The 24,800-nt window shown below is 39.5% G+C and overlaps 2 protein-coding genes across 7 annotated transcripts in view; one reads left to right on the top strand and one right to left on the bottom strand.

Annotated features, from left to right (window-relative positions):
- The window catches only part of IL17RB (interleukin 17 receptor B), a 39,184-nt gene extending 16,789 nt beyond the window's left edge, over positions 1-22,395 (top strand). Inside the window, exons 2-11 of one of the 4 annotated variants that reach the window (XM_078853619.1) lie at positions 1,870-2,686; positions 4,872-5,012; positions 8,772-8,899; positions 9,943-10,069; positions 11,873-11,920; positions 13,102-13,253; positions 15,250-15,315; positions 16,651-16,735; positions 17,777-17,881; positions 20,755-22,395. In XM_078853619.1, the coding sequence (XP_078709745.1) occupies positions 5,006-5,012; positions 8,772-8,899; positions 9,943-10,069; positions 11,873-11,920; positions 13,102-13,253; positions 15,250-15,315; positions 16,651-16,735; positions 17,777-17,881; positions 20,755-21,368 (1,332 nt within the window). In that variant the 5' untranslated portion in view covers positions 1,870-2,686; positions 4,872-5,005 and the 3' untranslated portion in view covers positions 21,369-22,395. The remainder of the gene's footprint in view (positions 1-1,869; positions 2,687-4,871; positions 5,013-8,771; positions 8,900-9,942; positions 10,070-11,872; positions 11,921-13,101; positions 13,254-15,249; positions 15,316-16,650; positions 16,736-17,776; positions 17,882-20,754) is intronic. The other 3 variants (XM_073351539.1, XM_073351540.1, XM_073351544.1) reach the window with 3 other exon arrangements.
- ACTR8 (actin related protein 8) overlaps positions 11,401-24,800 on the bottom strand; it is a 28,387-nt gene continuing 14,987 nt past the window's right edge. The window contains exons 12-13 of one of the 3 annotated variants that reach the window (XM_073351535.2): positions 24,157-24,296; positions 11,401-17,098 (exon numbers count right to left, since the gene is read on the bottom strand). In XM_073351535.2, coding sequence (XP_073207636.1) covers positions 17,005-17,098; positions 24,157-24,296 — 234 coding nt within the window. In that variant the 3' untranslated portion in view covers positions 11,401-17,004. Of the gene's footprint in view, positions 17,099-19,398; positions 24,297-24,800 lie in introns of those variants that run through there. The other 2 variants (XM_073351533.2, XM_073351534.2) reach the window with 2 other exon arrangements.

Raw genomic sequence — 24,800 nt, 5'->3', positions numbered from 1 at the left:
GGATGTCACAGAGTGGGTGGTGACAGCTATGTAACCGTCCTCCCTGTTTGAGTGGAACACTGCTTTAAATCTGCAGAGTCTGCTTCCAGCCCCTATTAGTCAGTTTATTTGTTTCCCTAAATTAATGGGGGTTAGTGAGGGAGTTGTCATTTGCTTTCCCAAGAATGCCTGTTGATAGGTTTCAGAGTGGTAGCGGTGTTAGTCCGTTTCAGCAAAAAAAAACCCCGAGGAGTATTTGTGGCATCTTAGAGACTAACAAATTTATTTGGGCATAAGCCCATGAAAGCTTATGTCCAAATAAATTTGTTAGTCTCTAAGGTGACACAAGCACTCCTCGTTTTTGTTTTTGTTTTTTTGTTGATAGTCATAAGGAAGGTAGAGGAGGCAGAATTATCAAAGAGAGGGTATAATATGTGTATGACAGGCATGAGAGCAGGCTGTGCTCCTGCTCAGTAACTTCTGACTGTCAAGTCGTTCCTCCCCCAAAAAACCAGTATCCTATCTCCAAAAATGGCCAGCATCAGACGTTTCAGTCAGGTGAAAGAAACATAGCAGTAGGCAGATGTTGGATAATATACTTACTATGAAGGTCTCATCCTAACCCACAGCCTCATAAAGATTGGTTTAAACTCCAAAGCATGAGGATTTATATCCCTTCCAATATCTTTTTTTACAATAGCTGCTCCTATTGCACCAAAATCCCTAGACATCCAGGCACAACAGTACCTCAGAAACGTGGCTCCAGATAATTTTAGGCCTCACCATCCCCTAAATTCTGCTAGATAAATAGGTGGCAGGTTCTTTGGTTCTGGCTGGCTTTATGTGGGTTGGTTGTGTTTTCATTTGGACTCTGATGCTCTATTGCACAGTGCTTAGATGCCATTCAACCCCATGTTAAAAGGTGTCAATGTGAAGTGAAAACATTTTGCTAGCAGGCAACATTTCAGTCTTAGGTTCTTCTCTTCTGGGTCCATGCTGTTAAACTGGAAGATAGTCTGTCATGTCCAAGTGTCATTAGTCACAAAATGTCATTGTGCACTACAACTTTGCTATGAAAAGGACATGTAAAATGCAGAATGAAAAAGAAAAAAAGTAAGAAGGCTATGTTGCTTTTTACATCAGTCCATCCTCATTCTGCAAACTAGCAAACACAGAGCAGCATATTTATAGAGTTAGAATCTTGTAGAAATGATTGAAACAACGACCTAAAGGTGCACTTCTGTCATTTTCTGAGGGAAATACATACAGTATGTATGGTAACACCCATTGTTTCATGTTCTCTGTGTATATAAATCTCTCCACTGTATTTTCCACTGAATGCATCCGATGAAGTGAGCTGTAGCTCATGAAAGCTTATGCTCAAATAAATTTGTTAGTCTCTAAGGTGCCACAAGTACTCCTTTTCTTCTTGCGAATACAGACTAACACTGCTGCTACTCTGAAACCATACATTACATAGTATGTCATGAATTTTTAAAAATTAATCTTTAAATATCATATATGGATTTTTCTTCTCCTCTGTTGATGTTTGAGTCTTTGCAGCAAGGAGAAGTTGACCAGCCTTCAAGGGAAACTGTTCACCTGATTATCCTTCTGGCAGGATATTTTTATTTAAAGTACAGCAACCTGTGTTTTAAAAAGAGCAATCATTTTATTCTCTAATTTATTTCAGTGTTAGAAATTTTAGACAGTGCTTGTAACTATAGTATGTACATAATTTTCAGGGAGAAGTTTGATTTTGTTTCAAGTTAATGCTGTCTCTTTAAAGTTGGGATTTTAATATGTTAAAAGTATAGGGAATTTCTATCTTTAGAGTAGATCTGTCTGCTTTTAGTTTGTTTTATTTTAATGCTGTTTTCTTTCTTACAGTCTATTAACTGTGGCTTTGAAACTGGTATGTATAAATAAAATGGATCTCTTTACACTGTTAAAAGAGGTACCTAATTAAAAATAGTTAATCTGTGATTATTCAGGTTTAGGCAGCAAGTAATATGGGCGTGGTGCCCCTGCACCATCAATATTCATGAAGGTGGGCCCGGCTCCACCAATGTTTGGGCCCCAGGCCCCGTGCTTTGGGAGGCCCCGCACCCTGGCTTGGTAACGGGAAGCACTCTCACCCCGGGAACCACCACCCTCCCTCCCCCCACATCCCTGCGTGCTGCGGAGAGTCGCTGAGCCAGCTCCCAGCCCAGAAAGGGACAGGCACACACAGCTGTGGGGACAGACAGATGGGGGGGGGGAAGGAGCAGTGATGGGCACCCAGGGGCTGGCATTAAGTACTGAGGTGGCTTCCTGGGGGGGCTATAGCAACCCTCCCCCGGCCGCAGACCAGACCCGGGCTGCAGCTGGCTCCGTCCATCACTCCCTCCCACCCCACAGAGATCCACACAACCGTTTGCCTCCCCCGAAAGACTCCCCCACCTGCCCCTGTGCCCCCATCACCCCCTCTCCAGAGAGCCCCCCCTTTGTGCCTCCAGAGACAGCTCCCCTCCCCGCTGCCTCCCCTGCTCACTACAGTCTTCCCCTCCCAAGCTCATTGGCCTGGAGGCTCCCAACCCGTTGGCCATCATGGCTAATGGGAACTGCACCTGAGGCAGCCTGCCTGACCGTGTCTCCACAGCACGGGGAGGGGGAAGCCACAGATGAGCAAGCCCCAGTCATCATCACAGGCACAGCAATTCTCTGGGTATGTAATTTCACAGAAGCAAGTGGTCCCTTCTGACCTAAATATCTATGAATCTAAGTAATTCAATCTAATTGTCCTTTCCAGGCAGTTTGTGGCTTTTCGTGTAAGGAAACTTACAATTTCTTTACAAAGAAGTCCATTTATAGTTTTTCACTTGAGAAGTATATTTTCTGGTTGTTCATAAGCTCATTTATTTTGTTAACTCAGTTTCATAGGCAATTTTCAAAGTCATTTATTGTACCTGGTTTTTCCATTGGCCCAAAAACACATTGAAGAGGTGCAGATTTTTATTTCTGTGTGCCAAACTACCCTATATAGAAACGTAAATGTTGTTGGAGCTAGAAAACCCCTGGAAGGGTAAGGGTCCCTTCAGGAAATTGTCCTCAAGTCATTCATTCTTCTGGGTATTCTATTCTATTGTTCCCTCCTATAGTGATCGTGATCAGTGTTTTCACCCACAGGGGAGAGGCACAAGATTGGGTCAATCCTGCAGCGACTCTGCTTCTACCCTTGTTTTCTGTCTGCTCCCTCTACCAGCCTCTTTGGTCTCCCTAGGATTCACCCTATCATTGCTTTCTCTGGAGCTTCTCATGAAGTAAAGTCTATCATTACAGGTTCTTATCTCTGTAATGTATTTAATTTTGATGTATTTATTAAGTGTTAATTAATGCACAATGGGAGTCCCCCTTCAGCCCTCTGTATAAATTGATCCCCTTCTTTCCATATGTTTTGCCCATAGGGTTTTCTGCAACCCTAGGGCAGCCAGCAATAACCCCTGTGCCTTTGCAATGGGGTGAGGGAAGGGGACCATGGGTTCCTTATTTATGTGATTTGCAAGAAGTGTTATCATTACGCAGGGTACCAAATGTGTTTAAATGATATAAGTGCCTTGTAAAATCCCAAAGCAAGCTCATTTTCATTTCTCATGTAATAATCTCATATTCAATATACACACATTTTTAATTAATTATGTGAGTTTAATTTATTATTATTATTATTTATTATTAGCTAGGTTACTGGTTTTTTTTTCAGTGTGGAAAATTCTGTGCTTTTTTTAGGGGTTGAATGACTGAATGACATAATAACCCCCACCCCCCAAAAAAATCACTAAGTCCGGTAATTTTGTCAAGTGTCCGTCATGCAACACAGTGGTGTCTACCCCTGCCCCGTGCTTCATGGAGGTGCGGGGTCCAGGGCGGCCTGGGGGGCTAGCAGGGGGCCTGGTGTCCCCCTGAAGCATGGGGCCACCCAAAGCGTGGGGCCCAGGGCAGTTGCCCCCAGTCCGTCATATGGACAGGATGGTTCTGCTTGGGCACAACCAAAAATTATACAAATGTGACATCCCTACGGCACGCTGCCTGATAAGGTGAGCCTTGCTCCTGCCACTTTGCTATTAGCGTTGACTTTTCTTTTTTTTAAAGCTTTCTGTCTCTGATAAGAGACAGTTTCCAGTTGGATAGATTTTCTCCATCTCTTTTCTCAGTCTCTATCAAGTACTTGACTCCCTTCCAAACTGTCTCCCACTTGACTGTTGGCCAGGTACACTGACATAGTATGGGTGGTTTCAGTCACTACCACAGTAGAGAAGGTAGTTCTGTATCTTTATTCATTCATTGCAGAAATTCTGATCTCTTACAGGAGACCCTGAGTACAGCTACATTGTCCCAGCTCACAATACTGTCTCAGGAGCAGTACTAGTTTAGATTACATTAGATTTACATTCCCCCCTCCCACCTCCATATTTTAGATATTGCTCTATTTCTTGGTAAAAAAAACAACCCTGGTTTACATTAAATGCGGTTAAATGTGCTTATTAATACAGGAAAGACACTGCAAATGTCGTCAATGTACATGATTTCCAAACTTATGCTCAGACTGACTTTATAAGATATATCTGATTTGAAGTTTCTCAGCACATGAAAAGAATGTATCGTTTAGTTACATAAGAACAAACAATCAGAGTTTTTGAAATGAACTGTTAGTGTCAGAAACAGAATCTGCTGGGTGCATGGGAGAGGAGTGGTTTTCCTAATGGTAAATTCTTGTTTCTGAGACACAAAAAGTGATTATTTTCATAAGTAGGTGAAAATACCAGTAGAATTCACAGACTGATTGACAATATGGAATGTGTTTAAATACTAGGTAGCTGCTCTACTTTTAACTCATGTCTACTCATCTTTGCAAGGTCCTGCTCATGAGTTGAGAAAATGGCACAATCTAACACCGGCAGATCTTCATAATCTCACTGCCCAGTTAATTGAAACAGAAGTGGAGACACACTTCAGGTCATATCTTATAAATATCAGCTGGAGCCTCAGCATGGATGGTAGGTGTGACATCCAAGTACATAAGACTATACAATATAACATTTCCTTTTGAATTTAGTGCTTGTGAAGCATGTTGCATTAACAGCCCTGAACACCAATATCCTCCAAGCACACAACAGGAATAGTGGCAGTGAAAGCTTCTTTATGCTGCTCTGCAATCTTTTCTCTGTCTTGAATGGAAGGAAATACTTTTAAGAGCAAGTCTGTCTGCATGGCCCATTTGACACTTGGCTTCTCCATAGAAACTACTAACCATGGTGTCAGTTGTTGACGACTGTGCTGGTGAGTTTTCTCATGTGGGACACTTGTCAAATGGGAAGTGGATTGAGACCATCAACTATCAATTATAGGTTTCAGAATAGTAGCCATGTTAGTCTGTGTCCGCAAAAAGAAAAGGAGGACTTGTGGCACCTTAGACACTAAAAAATTTATTTGAGCATAAGCTTTTGTGAGCTACAGCTCACGTCATCGGATGCATGCAGTGGAAAATACAGTGGGGAGATTTATATACACAGAGAACATGAAACAATGGGTGTTACCATCCACACTGTAACGAGAGTGATCAGGTAAGGTGAACTAGTACCAGCAGGAGAACGGGGGGGGCGGAACCTTTTGTAGTGATAATCAAGGTGGGCCATTTCCAACAGTTGACAAGAAGGTGTGAATAACCGTGGGGGTGGGGGCCGGAATAAGCATAGGGAAATAGTTTTACTTTATGTAATGACCCATCCACTCCCAGTCTTTATTCAAGCCTAAGTTAATTGTGTCCAGTTTGCAAATTTAATTCCAATTCAGCACTATCTTGTTGGAGTCTGTTTCTGAAGTTTTTTTGTTGAAGAATTGCCACTTTTAGGTCTGTAATCAAGTGACCAAAGAGATTGAAGTATTCTCTGACTGGTTTTTGAATGTTATAATTCTTGACATCTGATTTGTGTCCATTTATTCTTTTACGTACAGACTGCCTGCTTTGACCAATGTACATGGCAGAGGGGCATTGCTGGCACATGATGGCATATATCACATTGGTAGATGTGCAGATGAACGAGCCTCTGATAGTGTGGCTGATGTGATTAGGCCCTATGAAGGTGTCCCCTGAATAGATATGTGGACACAGTTGGCAACGGGCTTTGTTGCAAGGATAGGTTCCTGGGTTAGTGGTTCTGTTGTGTGGTGTGTGGTTGCTGGTGAGTATTTGCTTCAGGTTGGGGGGCTGTCTGTAAGCAAGGACTGGCCTGTCTCCCAAGATCTGTGAGAGTGATGGGTCCTCCTTCAGGATAGGTTGTAGATCCTTGATGAAGCATTGGAGAGGTTTTAGTTGGGGGCTGACGGTGATGGCTAGTGGCGTTCTGTTATTTTCTTTGTTGGGCCTGTCCTGTAGTAGGTAACTTACGGGTACTCTTCTGGCTCTGTCAATCTGTTTCTTCACTTCAGCAGGTGGGTATTGTAGTTGTAAGAACGCTTGATAGAGATCTTGTAGGTGTTTGTCTCTGTCTGAGGGGTTGGAGCAAATGCGGTTGTATCGTAGAACTTGGCTATAGACAATGGATCGTGTGGTGTGGTCTGGATAAAAGCTGGAGGCATGTAGGTAGGCATAGCGGTCAGTAGGTTTCTGGTATAGGGTGGTGTTTATGTGACCATCGCTTATTAGCACCGTAGTGTCCAGGAAGTGGTCCAGGCTGAGGTTGATGGTGGGATGGAAATTGTTGAAATCATGGTGGAATTCCTCAAGGGCTTCTTTTCCATGGGTCCAGATGATGAAGATGTCATCAAAGTAGCACAAGTAGAGTAGGGGCATTAGGGGACGAGAGCTGAGGAAGCGTTGTTCTAAGTCAGCCATAAAAATGTTGGCATACTGTGGGGCCATGCGGGTACCCATAGCAGTGCCGCTGATTTGAAGGTATACATTGTCCCCAAATGTGAAATAGTTATGGGTGAGGACAAAGTCACAAAGTTCAGCCACCAGGTTTGCCGTGACATTATCGGGGATACTGTTCCTGACGGCTTGTAGTCCATCTTTGTGTGGAATGTTGGTGTAGAGGACTTCTACATCCATAGTGGCCAGGATGGTGTTTTCAAGAAGATCACCGATGGATTGTAGTTTCCTCAGGAAGTCAGTGGTGTCTCAAAGATAGCTGGGAGTGCTGGTAGCGTAGGGCCTGAATTACAGTTAATCTCTTGCAGGCATGCTTTCTAGCCAACAAACCACAACCTTAAAAGTCATTGTTTGTTCATTTTTCAGTTCCTCTCTACCTCTCACTCTCCCCATCCTCCACATATGATTTTTTCTTTTGTTAACAGTAGTAACTGAATCATTTAGTCAGGGGGTTCAGAGGATTGTGCAGTTTGCTCTAACAGAGCGGTTCTCAAACTGTGGGTCGGGACCCCAAAGTGGGTCGCAACCCCATTTTAATGGGGTTGCCAGAGCCAACATTAGACTTGCTGGGGTCCCAGGGCTGAAGCCAAATCCTAAGGGCTTCAGCCAGGGTGGCAGGGCTCTTGCTCCACCCCGACTCTGCCCCCGGTCTGGAGTCATGTAGTAATTTTTGTTGTCAGAAGAGGGCCTTGGTACAATGAAGTTTGAAAACCACTGCTCTAACATTTAATCATCGTTACTGTGATCTTTGTCATGGCAATTCCTAGCACATACATGTGCATGCAAATCAAAGGATAGTCATGTTAGTACAAATGTAATGGAAATACAGTTTTAGAAATCAGGCATTGCTTTGTACTCAAAAAAATCTCAATATTTTAAGCATTTTTCATTTTTAGTACAAACCACTAGAACACTACATATGTTGTGGTAAGTGTCAATGTAGGAGTTGATGTGCCACTATCAAAGATTGTTTTTTTAAACTCAACTGGCTCCAGGCTTCATTTTAAGCCCCCTCTCCCCCCACCTCTCTTTTTTGTAACCTTGTAGAGGGAAAATCTCATGAATGAGCTTCGGGGCTGGGGGTGAAGTATTCACTGATTTCACAGTGCTGTATGCATCACTGAGGTGAATGTAGCTGGTATATTCCAGCAGCAAACTTTTAACTGAGTTTGTAACTTGTTAGTGACATAGTTGGCTCTAATCATACACACACAACATAGTTAATAAACAGTTAGTAAGCACAGCAGCTAATCATATGCCAGCCTAGCCATAATGGCTTATGCTGGTTTATAGTTGTTTTTCTTTAAACATAACATTCATAACATTGTTTCTTTGCTGTATATGGAGAACCCACCTAATAATACATGTGTATGGCCACTTTTCCTTCTTCACAGCTTTTTGGTAGAAGGACATCCCAGAGCATATTACCTCACGTATTGCTACTGGTGCTCTAACCTTGCTACGGCACTCTGGGATAGCTGCCAAGATTTTCCCAGAGTGCACTGCTACACATAAAAGTTAGTGTTGTGGTTATAGATGTACTGTATACATATGATTGAGCTGTGAAAAGAGATGTGTTATGGACTTAACTTAGTCAAGTTTGTTTTAACTTGGTCAGATGAGTTTGGCATGAACTAGTTATTACAAAAACATGGTGATAGCTAAGACCATGGTTTATACTGTAAATAGAGCCAGAGGGTTAAGAGTATCATGACAACCTTAAAATATCATTGCTCTCATTAGTTTATGCAAGGATCTATTGTATCACTATAGTTTTCTCTGTTTAATACTGCACACGGTTTATTTTATTTCTTTATGTATGAGCAGCAAAGATCTATGCAAATATTTATATCTATGAATACCATTTTTTCTTCTTTACTTCCAGCCAGCATCAAAGAACTCACAGCTACAAAGATCTGTGTGATGAGTAAAGGAACTAGAGAACATTTTGAGTGTGTTCGGTGCAATTACACAGAGAAGTTTCAAAGTCAAACCATGCTTGGGAATAGAAGAGTAAGAACATTTTTTAAAAAGTGATTATTTTGTCATTTGTTGTTCTTAGGGAGGAGAGAGTAGGGAGGTGTCATTTAAAAATTAAGGCCAGATCATTCCTCTGTGCCACAGTTAATGCACAGAGGGCTGGTAAAGAATGAGCTGTGGATTGGACTCCTTCAGAAAATTTAGTAAAACGGGTTTAGCTGTACAAACCTGCATTTTTTCAGACACTGGCAGAGGGGAAAGCTGTGTGGAGGACCTAGCTGCGCCTTTTCCCGTGGCAGCATGTCACCCCAATAAGTTCTGCTCCCATGCTGTCTCTGTGTTTTAGAGCTCACAGTACAGAGGGGCAGCCAATATGAGATAATACAGATTGGTTCAGTATTATCTTTCATTTCACGATCAGAGGGTAGGGGATGGTATCCTGAATGGCAGCCCTCCTCCCAAACTGCCCTCTCCAATCTTGTGGAACCCCAAGCCCATGATACACCAGTGGTGAATTTCTAAAAGACTGAGGAACTAGGACAGCTTGATGTGAAGCCATTGCTCCTTCTTTCTGCACTTCTACCTCCCCAACTATGCCTGATCTGGCTCCCGTGAATGCATGAAAATGACAGGGATGATTAGCTTTGTGGTATCTTTCAAATGTTAGTTGTTGTTTTTTAATTATTACTAAGATGAAGAGAAACCCTGGGTTTTCAAAGCTGGATTTGGATGTGTTATTCTGAATACAGTTCTTTCCAAGTATATAGGATTGGAAATGAAATTTGATATTCTACCAGGCATAAACTGATATTGGAAAAGTTTCTGAATGATTTTTGGTATCAGGATCTTAAGAACCAAACAAGTTTCACAGCAGTGTGTATCTCAGACATTCTATGTACCTCAAAATTATATTTTTCACTGTTTCAATGTACATCTCTCTCAGTATTTAATGATTTGAGAGGGCAATTCTTTTCTCAGTTATACCAGCACAGCTCACAGAGTTCACTGAAGTTGCCAAGCATAACTGAAAGAAGAATTTGGCCCTCAAAACTGCTGTTTTAATTGTTTTGTTTTAGTGGCAGTTCCACTACGTTGGATTCCCTGTAGAACCAGAAATGTCTTATTCTGTCAGTGCTTACAACCTTCCCCCAGCAAATATATATGAGGATTCTCCATCAAAATCCATCATGTTAACTTCACCAGGTAATTTACCAGTCTCTATTTAACCTGGTTCATATGAAAATCTTATTTATGATACTAAATTATTTCCAGACTTTATTGTACAGGATGTTTTGAAAAGCTAGGAATCAACAAAAACAAATGTATTTTTATATTTAAACAGATTGCATAATAAACATGTAGATGCAGAGATAATTAATTTAGCTTTGATTACACATCCTTAGTTACTTTTTCCTTCCAAGCTCTCCTTTCTCTTCCCTACTTTTTTTCTCTCTAACTTCTAGTAACAGGTAAAATCAGTTTTTTAAAGCAGAAAACTGTCGGCTTTGTAGATTTTTTTTTTTATGATGTCACACCTGTGGCTAACTTTATTCTCACTTTTAGTTCTTAATAAACTAATCAAGAATATTAAGCTTTCTCTAAAATTATAAGGCAGCTTGGTAATAGGCTAAGTGTTCAAAAAGTGGGGCCAGATGGCTCAGGTGATTCTGAGTGACCAATCCTTGTTTGGTGACTCTGTGAAGTGAGTATTTGTTCCGAGTGAACAAGGTTTCCATACCACAACAAGCACCATCACAAGTGATACTACAACTGGCATCCATCTTGGCACTCAGGAAGCTATATGGGTATCCACACTACCTTCACATCTAGATTTGGACCTCCCCACACCAGGGTTAAGGTGCTGCCTGTGCTGTACTTGTTCTGTAGACAGATAGAGGATTGTCCTCTTCCAGGGCTGTCCATTTAGCATCTTTAAAAAACACTATGTTCACTTTGTTTTTAAATCACTGTAAGCAGGCATGGCCTTGTGTTGTCTTTTCTTGTTTAGATTTTTAACTGCTGGGAATTAGATAATTAAAAAGCAGAGGAAGCAGTTCAGGGGCCTTTTTTTTTTTTTTAACTGTGGTAATATCATAGAATATAAGGATTGGAAGAGACCTCAGGAGGTCATCTAGTCCAACCCCCTGCTCAAAGCAGGACCAATCCCCAACTAAATCATCCCAGCCAGGGCTTTGTCAAGCCAGGCCTTAAAAACCTCTAAGGATAGAGATTCCACCACCTCCCTAGGTAACCCATTCCAGTGCTTCCCACCCTCCCAGTGAAATGGTTTTTCCTAATATCCAACCTAGACCTCCCCCACTGCAACTTGAGACCATTGCTTCTTGTTCTGTCATCTGCCACCACTGAGAACAGCTTAGCCTCATCCTCTTTGGCACCCGTCTTCAGGTAGTTGAAGGCTGCTATCAAATTCCCCCTCACTCTTCTCTTCTGCAGACTAAACAATCCCAGTTCCCTCAGCCTCTCCTCATAAGTCATGTGTCCCAGCCCCCTAACCATTTTCATTGTCCTCTGCTGGACTCTCTCCAATTTGTCCACATCCCTTCTGTAGTGGGGGGACCAACCTTCTTAGTGGGGGTAGATGCATGTATTACGTGTGAAGAGGCTTCTAATGCTATCAGAAAGGCCAAGTTTTTTTTGTTTGGGTTCATAAATTGCCACAAGAAGATTTTATCTGAAGAGAATCATGTGTCTGTAGCGTGGTTACCTGCATACATGAGCAGAGCTGCCCACATTTTTGTGCCTGAGACAGGGGAGAAGGATGTGACACTTCCAAAATGGGAGAACTAAATGAGGAGATGAGAATGCTGCTTGTGGAGCTCATTTCATAGGAGCTGCCCAGGAATGCAAATAACTCTAATTGTGATATCTACAGTTTGTTGGTGAGAAATGACTTCATATGCGCATGTGATAGGCTTCAATGAAAATATATAGCTGCAAAGAGATAATATATTTGCTAAAATATATAAAATCCATTTAAATCCACAGGTTGTAAAGATAATGTAATGAAATACAGCAAAAGTTGCATAGAAGTGGGTAAGTGCAATAGATGTATCTTTGGATTTATTTTCACAAATGTAGCAATAGGGACAATCTTGATATTTATTTTCTACCTTATAAAGCCTTTAAAATACTGAAAAGGGGAGATGAACACGCTGGAGCCAATTTCAGTGCCAGGATATACATGCAGTCAATGATAAGAAAGAAAACTGCTCATAACTCTTCACAAGATTATATTTATCCAACTTTGAAAAGGCCCTTAAGGGACTATCTGCCCTTTGAGACTAATTAAATAAAAAAATCCCATGTAAATGTGTAAATATTGAAATCAAACTATCTTGTCCCCTGTAGTTTTGACAAACAGCCCTCCTTGTATCCTTTTGGACATTCTTTGTAATAAAGAATGTGATAGCATTATGCTGATATCTGGTGTCTTGTGTGTGATATCAGATCTACCCATGTGCCAACCGCAATCCCAGCTATGAAGGATGGAGTGAATGCTGCTGCTGTTAAATAGGAAGCAGAGACCTAAATCTGAATCTTGCTTCTGGTACCAAATTTGAATTCCCCTGAAATCAGAAGTTTGAGAATCCCGCACATTCCTAAAGTAGCAGTAGGCACAGTCTAAATTAGAGGATATTTCCATACTTCCTAATCTAATATATTGTGGGATCGAGAGATTAATTTGGCATGTGTTTATAAGATGGTAGAGTTAGTCCAGTTACCACTGGACAGATCCCAGATTGCAAAAGGCACCTGTGATGAGGCAAAGGAATTCCATACAGGATCTGGTAGGGAGGAGGCTAAAAAGCCTTTGTGAATTTGTTTGAGTCTTAAATATGCGGGACATGCTTGCCACTTTCATTTTAAAATATCAGTGCCTGAACTCAGCAGCAACATAGCTACTTTGACCAACCACTCTTCTGACTTGCCACTCTGAGACACACCCCCCTCTCTCCCCAGTAGGGCACTTCAGCAGAGAGGCCAACAAGTGTGGAATTTAGCCTGTTTTCTCACTTCTAAAGGTTGTCTCCGCTGGTCAGAATTAGGCCACTGTGGGGCAATTGTTTTCCCACTGCCCATGCTGTCCAAACAGGCAGCCACTCTCTTGGGCTGTCAGTCTGGCACCTTTTACGAGCACTACATTCAAATGGGAACAACTTTCAGCACGTAGGCAGTTATTAAGAATTTTAAACTGTATTCTTTACAACCCACAGGAAGTCTGTGGAATCCAAATATAACTGCATGTAAAACAGAGGCAGAAGTGGAAGTGAATTTTACAACAAGTAGCCTTGGGACCAAATATACCATACTTCTCTATGAGTGTGAGAAATGTGATGTACCTATTGAAAAGGATTTGATGACAAAGGTATTTTTCTTGTACATATAACAGCTAACATTAAAACATACACATGCTTTTTTAGATACCTAAAAATGGTAAATCCAATTTCTTTTATTTTTCCTCTCCTTTATCACAATCTACATTACAACACATTTTACCAAGTTAGCGGGGGGCATGCTTTTTTCAGACAAATTAGAGGAACTGGCCAGCAGTCCATGAGAAGTCTGTGTGCTGGGTTCTAGGAGAATGACAGCCAACTTTAGGAAGAGCTGTGCTCCAATAATTATGCTCCTTTTCTCCAAGAAGGCAGCAAGTTTTTCTTTGTGCTTCAGGTGGTAAGAGAACTGTGTAAAATCCCAGAGCTGAGTATTTGAGTTCTGCTAATTTGGAAGGTCTAGTCAATAATCTGCAGCACACACTGTCCACTGGCTCTGTGGATATGGGGAAAGCAGTGCATGTGATATATCTTGACTTTAGCAAAGCTTTTGATATGGTCTCCCACAGTATTCTTGTCAGTAAGTTAAAGAAGTATGGATTGGATGAATGGATGACAAGGTGGATAGAAAGCTTGCTAGATTGTCAGTCTCAACGGGTAGTGATCAATGGATCGATGTCTAGTTGGCAGCCGGTATCAAGTGGAGTGCCCCAGGGGTCAGTCCTGGGGCCGGTTTTGTTCAACATCTTTATTAATGATCTGGATGATGGGACGGATTGCACCCTCAGCAAATTTTCAGATGACACTAAGCTGTGGGGAGATGTAGATACGCTGGAGGGTAGGTATAGGGTCCAGAGTGACTTAGACAAATTGGAGGCTTGGGCCAAAAGAAATCTGATGAGGTTCAACAATTCTTGGAATGAAGAATCCCATGCACCGCTACAGGCTGGGGACCGACTGGCTAAGTGGCAGTTCTGCAGAAAAGGACCTGAGGATTACAGTGGATGAGAAGCTGGATAGGAGTCAGCAGTGTGCCCTTGTTGCCAAGAAGGCTAACGGCATATTAGACTGCATTAGTAGGAGCATTGCCAGCAGATCGAGGGAAGTGATTATTTCCCTCTATTTGACACTGGTGAAGCCACATCTGGAGCACTGCATCCAGTTTTGGACCCCCCACTACAGAAAGGATGTGGACAAATTGGAGAGAGTCCAGCAGAGGGCAACGAAAATGATTAGGGGGCTGGGGCACATGATTTATGAGGCGAGGCTGAGAGAATTGGAATTATTTAGTCTACAGAAGAGAAGAGTGAGGGGGGATTTGGTAGCAGCCTTCAACCACCTGAAGGGGGGTTCCAAAGAGGATGGAGCTAGGCTGTTCTCAGTGGTGGCAGATGACAGAAGAAGCAGCAGTGGTTTCAAATTGCAGTGCTGGAGGTCTAAGTTGGATATTAGGAAAAAACTATTTCACTAGGAGGGTGGTGAAGCACTGGAATGGGTTACCTAGGGAGGTGGTGGAATCTCCATCCTTAGAGGTTTTTAAGGCCTGGCTTGACAAAGCCCTGGCTGGGATGATTTAGTTGGGGTTGGTCCTGCTTTGAGCAGGGTGTTGGACTAGATGACATCCTGAGGTCTCTTCCAACCCTAATCTTCTTTGGTTCTACGATTCAAACATTTTACTCTCCATGGTGCTACCTTGTGGTTTACCCATTTATCTTTCAGATTTTAAAAATGCTTCGATTTGTAACATTTTCAAATTGGGAGTGTTCTACAGGGAAGGTGTAATAATAGACTGTAAAATGGTAATATGGTACTAGTTTAAATAAGCTTTACCTAAACTCAAACTTATTCTTAATGAAGGTTACGTGCTGAGATATTCTGAAATTTTTTCTTACCTAGCAAAGAGGTCAGATTTAAAAATGATATAATCATCACTTAAAACAACAAATGTATATTATATTTAATAGTGTCAACAAATCTGATCAATATTTTAAATATATTTCCCCTTATTATATATTATTTTTAAATTATTCCTTTGTGTAACACATTTGCTTCAACTTTTTTTTTCTTGTTGGTTTCTATCTGCATTAGATCAATGAAACTAGAACTTCTGTTAGAATACCAGTGAGTGATCAAAGCAACAATATTTCTGTACAGGTAAAGTTCAATTTTGATTGAATTTGCAATGGGAAAAGTAGCTTCTTTAAAATGAATGAATTGTATGCAAATACTACATTGTTTCTGGCTAATGTCTAGTAACCCTGTGTGCAATACCATGTAGCTCTTGATTTCGAGTTCACCTTTGTACTGCATTAAGTGAATGGACATGGATTACTGGACATAAGTTTTGTTTCTACTAATAGTGATTAAATAAATTGCACAGTATAAATCTCCTGTGCTACAACGCTTAAGACAAACGTGTTTAATATATTTACACTGAGGTCTTGGTATTACTGGGGTGTTTTTCAGATCCAGATTCTTGCCTTTTGGGGATATATGTGCGAACAACTAAGACAAACAGATGAATCTATAATCCTGTGGTTTCTATTTCCTTAAAATTGCTTCACTGCACAGAGCAGTTAAGCAGATAAGCTGGGAAATGTATTATCTGGAGTTTATATTTATTCTTAAAAACATCTACAAATGACTGTATTCTAAATTGGTCCATTTAAGGTTGGGATCACGTATTCTTGTTCTGTATACACAACGGTCTGGTTCATAATAAGTTGTAGGATAATAAGCTGTACCATAGAAATCAACAGGTGTTTTCCCATTAATTTCAGTGTGGGCCCAAAATGTGGTCACATATAAACTATTGGTACCCAAATTGAGGTTTATATAGGATGGTATAGCAGCCTATTTTCAATTATATACCTTACTCTGACCTCAACTCCAGTAAGTCTCAGATGCATTTCCCAGTTATAGAACCACCAGAGAATACAGAAAAGCCTTGACTCTTACTAAGTACAGCTTCATAAAGAGCATATACTAGTACTATATTTTGCCTTTTAGCCTGAGAAGACACACGTACTGGGCTCTTTATTCCTGTTATCAATGTGCATCATTTAAATGGACACAGGCAGTTTGAGCCACAAATCTAGGTTTTATTGAAATTATGAAAATGAAAAGAGGTGGTTCAATGGAACTCTTTCTAAAACTATTTAATTTTAACAAATATATTGCTTAAATATTCCCAATTAGTGTTTGCAAACTAGGCATTGCAGTAGTATGGTCATGCACAAGATAAACCAGCAGAATAAACAGTGAAAAGGAAATTACTCTTTCGTTTTAGTCATATAAGTTATTAGTAAGGAAAGTACTTTTTAAGTTTCTATATTGTCACGCGATAAAGTCTCTTTAAGAAACTCAGTAATCAGAATAGGACACCAAAGGGCCAAACAGGATAAAAGAAACAGGAAGGAATAAAGCTGTCACTAAGTATTTATTTGTCTGCATATTAGAATTTTTCTTCTACTTTTCTTTTTTCTTTAGATAATTCCTTATTTTGCTAAATGTGAATATGATTGTCGAAGGCACAAAGGAACCCTAACAATGTGTGTTCAAAACCACAGTAATGGTTAGTTGAGTATTTATCAGCATTCAAAACAGATGAAGTAGGAATTATAGCTTGTTCTGTCTCTTACTATGTCCACTGACCTACCATTGTGTGTCTCTTACGCTTTCAAGTCTAGAGCAGTTACTCTTTGGTAAAGAAAAATTTGAATTTCAGATACTTCTTTAACGATCCTTCCCTAGGGACTGCAGCTTGATGTGGTAGAAAGGCTTCTGTGTTCCAATGCCCCTCAGAGCTGTGGTGGCAGCAGTTTTAACTCCTGGTAGGGCCACCTAAACTGGACAGGTCAAAGGGTAGTAGATGAGATGGACAGCAATCCACTGGTCCACAAGGTTGGGGGGTTGAGCAATAGGCCAACAACCTATCCTTGATTTAAAAAAAAAAAGGAAAGTTAAGTTATTAAAACACAAGATCGCCATTTTGCCAAACAGCATGATAGCCCAGGATGGGAAAGTCTTGTTTGTACCCTAGGCAACATCTGACAGCATGGGAAGGATTAACGTTGAGGCTAAGTAGATGATGAGCACTCTAGGATCATATACTGTACCTCTGGCAGTCCCTTTGAAGTCCTTGGTCTACTTTGTCTTTCATTATCCTTCCTCTTACAGCACTCCTTCCAAAATGTTTGTTTTCATGCTAAATACATTGCATATTTAAACTATATAAATTAAAGCCAGTTAACAGCTATCAGTGCTGACAAAACAGCAGAGGGAGGTCAGAATGACACATGGGATGTCAGTCTGCTGGGAGAAGGAAGTATTTGCCAGTCTCTGCAGGGACATGGAAGGAAACTTAAGGGAGTAGGATGGGAAGAAGATAGCACCTGCTGCAGTGTAGAGAACAGGGTTTCTCAAGTTCCTCAGCACATGTTAACATTTCTGCATAACCTTTGTGGGGAAAGTCATATTTTAGTGCAGTTTCTCTTTCATGTATACAGCCTGGAAATGCTTAGTTCAATTGTTAAGTAACCAAAAGCCTTTTTTTCTTTAAAGTCAATTATTCAAAAGGCTCCTCATTGAAGACTTATGGTTCTCTCTCTTTTAGGGACCATCACAATTGATTCATCTGGAAGATATGTGTGTCTCATCCTTGCTGCTTTATTTGTAATTGTGTGTGTGATTGCTGCTGTAGTATTTTTCAGGAACTGTGGTAAGACCTTTACTCATTCTTTTGAAAAAGCTGTACTTTAAGGTTCTTTGATCTTTGCCTCAGTTTCCTTTTAGTGAGGCAGTTCATATTAAAGGTGTTGCAGTGCACTTATATATCATATCTTTTAAATATCACAACAAGCAAGCATTACTATACCCTAATTTATGAAACTCTTAGCCCGCCCTTCACTTATATGTGAATTTCAGGGTAAATGTTCAATCCTATAATTATTTATATTAAAACCAACAACAAGAGTAGTTTAAAAATTACCTAAAACACAAATTGTGTCCAATTCTAGGGCTCACTAGATTCATTACTTGTTTTGTATGCATGTCTCTAGAGGAGATAAAAGAATGGCAAGGTGGGAAGAGAAGACTTATGTTTTAGGTGCAAACCAGAAGTAGAAAAGTCTCAAATGACATCATTTATAAGAAGCACTGCCTCAAGCAAAGTCCATATAGAACTAAGATAAACTTAGAGAAGCCACCATACTGGATCACACCAGTGATTTCTCCAGTTCGGTATCTCATCTATGACAACGCCTAGTACCAGATGCTTGAGAGGAAAGTACAAGAGACTTCACTTATAGAATAACCTGCACATAAGGGAACTTTCTTCCTAAACCCCCAAGATTAGTGGCTGGCTTGGTTTATGCCCTGAAACACAAGGGTTTTATACCTCTGATTTTCTGTGGATGTTCTCATCATCAACATAAAAATATAATCTTTTTTTAATGCTACTAGGCTCTCTCTTGCCTCAGTGGTAATGTGTGTCAATGAATTAAACAGGTTAATAATTCAGTGGGTTAAAAAAGTATTTCCTTTTGCCAGTTTTACAGGTCATCTTTCAGTTTCATTGACTGTCATATATCACAACAGAAGCCTGAGGTTTTTGTTTCAGAGTAGCAGCCGTGTTAGTCTGTATCCGCAAAAAGAACAGGAGTACTTGTGGCACCTTAGAGACTAACTAGGTGCCATAAGTACTCCTGTTCTTTTTGAGGTTTTTGTGGAGTTGTCCCAAGGACGCCCAAGTCTTTTTCCTTCCATCTTTTGGTGGTAGTTAATTGTACCCCACAATGCCTATTAAATTTTTTTCATTTCAGTGGGCATGACCTTGTAATTGTCAGCATGGCCTTTCAGTAGCTATTGTGCTGCCCATTCTCCTAGCTTTTTTAGCTCACTTTGATACTCATGACAGCTTTTGCCAGTCTTGACTAACCTAAATAAATGTCATCTGCAAGTTTTGTCCCCTACCCTCCCGATCATTTTCCACTTGAATAATAAATATAGTAAACACCAGTCCTATTAGGGAACATTGATATTCCCCAATTTTTTGCCATGTTTAAAACTGATAATTCATTCCTGCTCTTTGCTTTGATTTTTAACTAGTTTCTTTACTTCTTACCTACTTTCCTTAATTGCCTCTGGTGAGGGACTTTATTAGAAGCTCTTAGGAAGTCCAAATAAATTATATCAACTGGATGCTTTCCTTAATCCACTGGTTTTTTTAATGAAGAATTCTACTAACGTGCCATAATTTTTTCTGTACAGAAGCCAGGACTGTCTTATCCCTATACTATCACATTAATCTAGGTATTTTATAACCCTAAATATTTCAACCAGTTTAACTCACATTTAAGTAAAGGTCACTAGTCTGGAATTCCAAGGATAAGTCTTGAAACCTTTTTTTTTTAAATAGGCACATTTTACTACCCTCCAGTCTTCTGATATAGTACCTATTTTTTGTTAGCTCCATAATTCCTCACTCAGAACTATTTGCTTATCAGGTCCTGGTAATTTTTTGCTGCTCATCTCAGTTTGCTGAGCACCTTCTAACCCCTTAGTTTTAGACAGCATCTCATCTTTATTATCTGAAAAGAGTAGGTATCTCCCCAACATCCTCTGTAGTGAAGAATGAAGCAAAGAAACCATTTAACGTCTCTGCAATGGCCTTGTTCTCCTCAAATGCTCCCTCTTAGCTCTCTGGTAGTTCAGCAAACCCACCCATTTTCATGTAATCTTCCTGCTTCAGCTATACTGAGAGTTTCTTTAGCTAATTTCCCTCTTAGATCTCCTAGTTTCCATCCCACACTTCACCTACTAGAATTATGCTTCTAAAATACAGAGAAACAAAATTGGGGGTATAGTCCTTACTAAACTGAACATCTTTGGTCTTAGCTGGAGATTATACCACTTCACAAATACCTAGACTAGCTCTTGGATACACTATGTTTTATTACACTTCCTCTCACCTTTGCTTTAAAAGTTCAGCACACTATGTTCAGCACACTATGTTTTATTACACTTCCTCTCACCTTTGCTTTAAAAGTCATGGCAATGAATTGGAAATAAAGACTCCACCCATTGTCAGGGAGAAGTTTAAACCACATCCTCAAAATGAGAAACTCCATTAGCCATAAAAATAGTTCTGTACCACTGAATTCTGAAACTAACATTGCAGTTTTCAGAGTGAGGACAGAGCTTTACATTAAATGGCACAAAACTGTTTACAGCACTGTTACAGAAAGGTGACTGAGACACAATGGAACGTGTACTGTCTTGTACTAGTAAAAACCAGACAAAACTAGTTTTGTCAATCTACTTTCAGCATTGGTTCATGGGGACACATTGACTTATTTGCCAACCAGTGTCAGCAGTTTCCTAGTAGACAGGGTTTGGAGTCAAAATGAGGGTTGATTTAGTGATTGACTTGCATAATCTAATCTTTTAAAAATGAACCTTCTGGAATAAATCTTTTTTTTACAAGTGCATAACTCCTCCATACCTAGTTTAGGAACTCATTCAAATGTTGATTTTATTTGCTGCTAAAAATGTTTAAATTCAATATAGTATATATATATTTTTTATTGACAGATACAAAGAAAATGTTCTTCCATCATGCAGAGCTACAACAACCTGTTAAAGTACTGGTTATATATCCAAAAGAAGTGTGTTTTCAGCATACTGTCCTGGCTTTTGCTGAATTTCTGCACAAGCACTGTCAAAGTGATGTTATTATCGATATGTGGCAGAGAAGGAGAATTGCTGAACAAGGCCCAGTACAATGGCTTGCTATTCAGAAAGAAACTGCAGATAAGATAATTTTCCTCAGTTCAAGCTATATCATTACTGAATGTGATAGTGTTTGCTACAAAAGCATAGACAGCCACAAAGATAACTCTGAGTGTATGTTCACTCTTGCATTTAACCTCTTCTGCAGCGATATGAAAAATATGTCTTCTCTGCACAAATACATGGTGGTTTCTTTCAGTGAAATAAATTCAGAAGACACTCTCCCAAGTGCTCTGAACACCTGTCCAAAATATTGTCTCATGAAGGACATTGACATCTTTCGTAGAGATCTTTCTAGTTCACATAAGCAGGCCCATGGCACAAATACAAAATTAGTTTGTGGCTGGAGACCTAGCACCAAATGTATACAAACTGAGGAATACAATAGACAAGATCTCAGCAGCAGAAGAATATGATTTTGTAAGGCACTTGATGGATTTAAAATGAGTTTGCTTGGGTGAAATTAATTCTGGATAAAACATGCTTAACTGATTTTTGCCCTGATCCTGCAATTAAGAGGCTGAAAGTAAAGAGAAACCGAAGCTATAAAAGTCTACATAGGAGAGGTAACTACCCATTCATCAGTGTATTGTAAACTCCTTTATGTAAATTAGGAAGAAATATTTAAAGCTAGTCATTTAATTGTAAAGCTAGTTTTTAAAATTAAGGAAAAGAGTATAGAATGAAAAGCTAGGTATGGTCAGTTTGACATGGAATTGTCATTGTTACTATATTGTATTTGGAAAACAAAACAAACTTTTTAAAAATTAATGGTCCTATAGACTTTGGGGCATGATTTGGTCTTATGTTTAAAACACCGTCTAAAAAAGGAGAAAAATAGGTAAATTAAAACATGAGGGGAAAATATCTCGAATTACTTTCTGATGAGAGGAGAAAAATTACAATTTTCTATGTTTCATAAGATTATTTAAATGTATCTTGTGCATATGATAGCGGGTTTTCCCTTTATCTACTTACTGGATTTAATTGGACTAAAATTTAATGTCCTCCTCTGGACTGTTAATGCTATGTTAATAATTCTATACGATAAATTTGTGTCTGAATAAGTTTTGTAGTGTAAATAAAGGACTTAATACATCTATATAATGGTTATAGCAGTTCTCTTCCTGGAGTTCCTGACGCTCAAATGCTAAGGAAATTAAGTATATTTAAGAAGCAACACTTGTTTCCCACCTGACCGCAAGAAGGAAACAACTGGATAGGCCATTAATACCCATGTTTGGTTCATGAAATCATCTGCCACATGTACAAGTCAAGCCCCATTGATGATACTGATAACCATGTGGAATTATGAAACGTTTATTGTACAGAACCCATTTGAAGTCTATCAAATCAAATATGATCTCTGTAAATATGTACATTTTCTGTAATACGGTTCAGCTACCACATTTTAAAAAATTAAATAATTGTTTTATACAGTTAGATTTGTGGACCCTTTTTGTTACAGCAAAACTAGCAACAATATTTAACTTGGACAGACAAAGATACCAGATTGGGTATTCGTTGGTTATGCTTCAAGTACCTTGGGATGAAAAAAAGTCAGAGACAGACTGTCTTCAGCTGCCTGCAACAAATATACAGGAATGGCACACTGATATAGCTCGCTGCTTTTAGTTTAAGATTGCACTAATGTTTTAACATAAATGCATTTTCCAAGAGAATTTTCAGTGACAGGAAAATTAGCTCTTAAAAAGAACAAATTTTCTTCTGTTTTTAAAAAAGTAGATGCCTCTTTGGTAGTCACTAAAATTCTGGAAGTATCCCTATGAGGTTTATATTTATAGTCTAGAGTAGATTGCTACAACAGACAGGGTGGGATAAGTCACAACAGACAAAGCGCTAGCAGTGCAGGAATGGTCTGGGCATACTCCCCCATAATGCTGAATGTTGCCATCAACTAGTTGTGGGGTGGGATTAACAGTAGCAGGGTGGTACCACTGTGGGTGAGCTGGAGATTTCAAAATTGTCACTTCAGATAACTTTTTACAGTTAGTGTATGGCTTTTTTGCCTATCTAATGCAGTGGACAGTAATGAGAAGGATTTCAGTTTCATGATTTTCTTCATCCTTGTGTGAATAAGGGCTACCTATCAAAGGTGAGCTCCTGCTGCCTGTACTGTGATAGCACTGAACATTGTTGTGCTGGCTCAGATGCAGTGTTTTGGGGATATTTTAAGGGGGTAGGAGCCAAAAACTGTGTCAGTGATTTTGGATGTTGACAAGTCTTCCTGACAGTGAAAACATGCAAGAAAATAGGTGAAACACAGTTCAATTGTTATAGAGAAATGGTCTCTCTCTTTGAAGTTAGCACTGATTCTGGAAGAAAACACACCACTAGGAAGAGTAGCTGTAAGCTGCTACTCATTTTAGTAGTTATTAAACATTTAACAGGGATGATGATATGTATATCTTGTATTTATTTTGTTCCGTTTTTTTCATTAAACTTGTCCAATTAAAGTATTTGTAACCACCAGAAGTTTGTATATTTATATGACAAAAACTCTACATGGATTCTTTTCTAAAGAATAAAAGAAGTGTGAGAAGTAACATTGCATTAAATAAAATTCATGAAGATCATACAGAAGGAAAAAGCTGTGTTAAGATACTTACTTTGTTCCTCAACGGTACTTAATTTCACTTTTTCACAGGGTTCTGATCTTAATGGTTTAAAATGTTTAAGAAGAGGAGTCATATCCATTACATTTTAAATCAATCCTATTAAGAGGCACTGCAATTTTCCTTTAAAAGCTTCCAGACTAGACTTACTGCTTCTAAAGTTAAGACCAAATCATTCAGTATAATGTTACTTATTTACAAATGCATGTCTGTCTGTATGCCACTTTAGTATTTTATACACTAAGTTTGACTTGTGCCCCAACTGTTTATAATTTATTTGGATAAAGCAGGAGCACCCATATGCACAGAAATCTGTATGTAAAAAGCCAAAAACTTGGGATTTTTAAAGGTGCCCATGCATTTTAGGCACTTACTTCCCTTTTGACTCAATAGGATTTTGGCACCTAATTCAGGCTCTTCTGAAAAACCTCAGCCAAAAACTAGCATATTTAAAAAAAAAAAAGTCTCAAACCACAAGCAGGGGAAATGAGCTTTCTTCGGACAACAGGACAATTTTGAAAAGTAATATTCAGTTAATTGAGGTTCCACTATAATCTCGTTAGATTACCACACAAATGCAGCTCTCTCACGTAACATCCGGACACCAAAGCGTTGCCATTCTCGCTGATAGATCCATAGCTCCTGTGTTGTATCCAGGCAGGCCAAAACTGCACCTCCTTTCCATGCAATCAAGCGTGGATCCATATCCTAAAATTAAGAACAAGGATTGCACAAAAATTACGGATCTGATTTTCAGAGGTACTAAATACGGCCAGCTCCCATTTAATGTAATGGAAGTTCACTCAGCACCTTTGAAAAATCAGGCCAACAATTTCCCCAAATGTTTTTATGTGATAAACCTAAATATTTTCACCATGTTTAATTTATTAAGGAACTTGGAAGTCACTGATTTTACAGGTGTCAACAAGGAAAATCAACCCTCGCTAGTAAAACTAATGAAAAAGGGAATACTTAGAGTTTGTTTTAGAAATTTAGCTGATTAATGCCAAATATTATTTACACACAATACTATGCATCCTCTTATATTTCTTACTCTTCCTTCTTTGCTAATGTTAACTTATGTTACTGACAAGCAGACAGGATTAGTTATCTTTTACCGTATTTCTCATGGCCACTCCAAGTCCCTTTTCCTAAAACTAACTGTACTAGCTGTTGGTTATGTTTCTTATTCTGAAAGAAGCAATTAGCACT

Source organism: Lepidochelys kempii, chromosome 7 (genome assembly GCF_965140285.1).
Source record: "Lepidochelys kempii isolate rLepKem1 chromosome 7, rLepKem1.hap1, whole genome shotgun sequence".
NCBI classification, from domain to species: Eukaryota; Metazoa; Chordata; order Testudines; family Cheloniidae; genus Lepidochelys; species Lepidochelys kempii.
Note: the sequence above shows the minus strand (reverse complement) of the source record. Positions and strands in the feature narration are given on the sequence as shown.